This window comes from Seriola lalandi, unplaced genomic scaffold, assembly GCF_002814215.2.
Source record: "Seriola lalandi dorsalis isolate HSWRI2012SDOR001 ecotype SW California unplaced genomic scaffold, Sedor1 jcf7180002054885, whole genome shotgun sequence".
Classification (NCBI taxonomy): Eukaryota; Metazoa; Chordata; class Actinopteri; order Carangiformes; family Carangidae; genus Seriola; species Seriola lalandi.
Window position 1 is genome coordinate 1,246,611 of NW_019525437.1, and position 3,940 is coordinate 1,250,550.

General features: G+C 42.6%; 1 protein-coding gene across 1 annotated transcript in view; it reads right to left on the reverse strand.

The window, feature by feature from the left end:
• Nucleotides 1–3,940, reverse strand: part of wwc3 (WWC family member 3) — a 32,269-nt gene that overhangs the window by 13,542 nt on the left and 14,787 nt on the right. Inside the window, exons 6-7 of the mRNA XM_023428881.2 lie at nt 1,082–1,211; nt 483–632 (exon numbers count right to left, since the gene is read on the reverse strand). Coding sequence (XP_023284649.1) covers nt 483–632; nt 1,082–1,211 — 280 coding nt within the window. The remainder of the gene's footprint in view (nt 1–482; nt 633–1,081; nt 1,212–3,940) is intronic.

Below are 3,940 nucleotides of genomic sequence, written 5' to 3' on the forward strand. Positions count from 1 at the left end.
CCCCAAGACCGGTATACCCCCTCAACAACATCCCCCATGACCCCCAAGTGAGTCAACAACCTGAGCCCTGTTTTTTTTTTTTTTTAGCATACATTTATTTACATATTGCCAAATTGGCACCAGCAGCTCCTGTTTGTAATGAACACATGGATGTTCAGACTACTGTCACTGGATCCGTGTGATACTGAAGAAAACTTAAAAACATGATGAGTTCTGTTTCAGCAAGCGTCTTCTTCTGTGATTTCCAGGCATATTTGTGGGTGTTTTTTTGTTTGTTTTTTTTGCAGTGATTATACAGATATCCCCATGGACTTTAACAACTCACACTGAATCTAAAAATACAGCTTTCATATCTATGTGCTCAGATTTGACCAAGTTATGGCACAAATTGTGGTTCAGGTCTTCCCACCTCCTTCGACTCTCCCTCATAGTGTGAAAAGCTCTTTTAGAGGGAGACAGGGAGGAGCAGCGTTGTCTCCTACCTCTCCCATGATGTCAGTCTGACAGCCGGTGTCACAGTATTGCTGCAGACTGCATGAGTCACCCACGGTTCCAGTGCTGTTCACCACTTCACTGGCCGAGTCGCTGACAGACAGGCTGCTGTGGAAGTGCACCGTCAGCTTCGCCAGACTCTGGAATAAAACAGGGATTAACAAAACAGGAACATTAACAATAACAATAACAATAACAATAATAATAACAATAACAATAACAATAATATACATTTGATGTGACGATGAAACAATGAAAATGTGACCAGAAATGCAAAGTAAATCATCAACAGCTGTTTTTAAAGGTGGATTTCAAATTGTTGTAACATTTAAAGTGTGTCATTTGCCTAAAGTAATGTTATTACAAATACACTGTGACATTTGCCAGGAAATGCTTCAGCAAATTTGGCCTGAAAATCACACTGAATCACCCTCTTTAATTATTTCTCATTTCTCCTTCATATCTTTTGCTTTGCTTTAAAAAGACAATGATGAGGAGCAGCAGATCAGTAGAGGTGAACAGACACTAGAGGTCAGCAGAGAATATTTCAAGGACACATAACAGGAGTTAGAGGAGTGGACAGAGCTACCTGGATGAGGTCCTGCCTCTCCTTCTCGCCTGTGCTGATGGCCTTCTTGATGCTGCGCAGCTCGTTGAAGATAGCCTGAGCCTCGTCCAGCTTGTAGTTCGTCTGACTGCAGGACATCTTCCTGTCGATCCTGTAACACAAACACACACATTACCATTTCTGCTCTGGCACTGAGAATTAGTTCAATGTTATTTTATTTGGTGCTAGAAGGTGGAGTTCTGATAAAACTTCCTGCTATTATAGTTTAATGGAACGCATCACCCTGGAAGCTTCAGTAAAGCTTACAGGTTCAAAACCTAATTATATTCAAGTGTGAGGACCCTTAATGAATTTCACTGGTGCACAGACTTTACAGAGTGGTAGTCACACTCCATTGTCTCCTCTTTTTATCTTTACCTTCTTTATTTTGTCTTGTTTCTTTAGTTGGACTATTTTTTTTATTATTAATAACAATAAAACTTGTGGTTCTTGTTTTACTTTAAAACTTTAATAAAGACGTTTAAAACAAGATCATTTTGGATAATAAGGAAATCAATTGATGCGCAACAACATATTTGCACATTTGTGAGTGCGCTGTAACATTTTAACCGCGGTGCAGATGTTGCAGATGATGGGAAGGTGGAATAAGAGCGAGAGGCACGAATCATGATCATGTGGTGGTAATAAACGCTTTGTTGAAATGTTATAGACATGACCAAACCTGAGGGAGAGCATTGTTGTTAAATCTGGGGGAAAAACAAATACGTTCACTCAGACGCGACGTCAAGACGTCAGCGTCCTGATCCAGAGAGCAGGCTGAACAAACCCTGAGATCAGGTGATCAGAGTTAGTTCGATCAGATCTGAGTATATTCACTCATCATCGATGGATTTCCAATACTATGAATCACCATGGCAATGGGTAAATAAAGAGTAGATCCTCCATTTTAATCAAGTAGAGGTAGAAATATTGATGTGTGACATTATCAGCAAAAAAGTGAAAAGAGTCAGTGAATTAACACTATGACATTTTACTCTTGTACTACATCTACACTAGATCTCTGTCTCTGTCCTTACACTGATGACTGGTTGATCATAAAAGTGGTAGTATTAGTAAAGATTGGGTATCAGACTAATATCCAACTGGGATTTCAATTTTCTTCCAATATAAACTTTGCAAATGAATGGGCAGGGATAAGCGTTTCCATATCGATTGTGTGAATCAGGAAGTGAAGTGCTGTGACAGAGGCGTCTTCGGGCTCAGCAGGAGGACACACAAACAAACTCAGGGTGTGTTGAGGAAAAGCTCTGATCTCAGTTTCCCTCAGTTCAGGGTTAACACACCCTGAGTTTTCACTTTCTGGATCTGGATACACCCTGATGCTAAAACAGGCCTGCTGGGCGTCATTACACAAATTACATAATAATATCCCCCCAAGTAAAGTTTGCATAAGCATCAAGTACAGTCAAATAGTTCTAAATTAAGACTGACATCCCTCATTCTTCACTGGTCACAGATCAGTTTAAAGACTGAAGAAGAGCCTGTGGCCTGAGACGTCACTGGTGGATATCTCATCAGAGAGTTACAGTTTTCTCTCAGTTGAAAAGAATCATCAGATGAACATCTGAAGTATTTCTGTGTGAGGTAATACTCATGAACAACTGTTTTTCTTAGACTGTGGTCAGTTATGAAATACTGACACTGCATGTGACAGTCCAGTGTAAATGCTCATCTTTGTTTCCATATGCTGAGATGTTGTTTCAGGCAAGAGCTGCTTTCAGAGGCTCCTTCATCTGGAGGTGAAATCTCACTCAAGGTTTAACAGTCCAGACACCATATGATTCAAGTGTATTGATTATTAAATAACAAATCAATCTGCTCCTTTGCTGTGAAGGGACTCTGCCTGTGTTTTTCGGTGTGGGTGTGAGGAGGGGGTTCGCTTGGTTTATTGGTTGGGAGCTGGAGGACTGAGGCCTGGTGCCTCCTCCATCACTGGGCCTGGCACGTGGCCCCCACTCTCACCACAGCCCGCTTCCTTCACTCTCTTTCAACAGCAGGTACTGTTCATCCGCCCGACCCTGCCTCTTCCTCCCAAAACAAGCCCTGCTTTGTTCCCCCTGCCCCATTGGCAGGGCCTGGGAGTTTATATGCTTAGCAAAAAAAAGGTACTACCCACCCCTAAGTGCCTGGCTGAACCCCCCCCCACCCTGCATACTGTAGAGTAGCTCATATGCTCTTTCTATTTCTTAACATGTGTTTATGTCGATTAGGGCCTTAAAGTTTCTATAGAAATAGGGCAGGGTGTCTGGAAGCAGAAATTTGAGAAATTTGGGGAGATAAGGTGGAGAGCAGATGAGCAGAGGAGATACTCATATGCCAAACCGTCCACAGATAAACTCCTGAATTCTTCTCGTGGAGTAGTGATGATCGGCGCGGGGATTTCTACATCACAAACTGTTTGTTTGCTTTATCTGATGTGTCATGGCGAGGACAACAATTAGCTCCACTGCTGACAACAGCTGAGACTGAAAAAACAACAACTGTACGATCCCTCCTGGCCTCAACCCCACTGGGCAAAAACCAACCCCGGAGAAACAATGGGATGCACGCACGCATGCACGCACACACACATGCAAACAAAGGCACAAGCACATGCAAGAGCATATACACACATGTGAACTCTCAAGAGGAGGATGCGTCCATGTTTTCTGCAAGCTGTGTATTCTCCTGTTCCTATTCTGGGAATCACTGGAGTTGTGTATTATCTAAGAGATAAGAGACTCTTCGCCAGGACTCAGGAAGTGCAGAGGAATTTGCTGCCAGATATCTCTGTGTTTTTGAAACTGTTCTCGAGCCCACATCCCCCCACCCCACCCCACC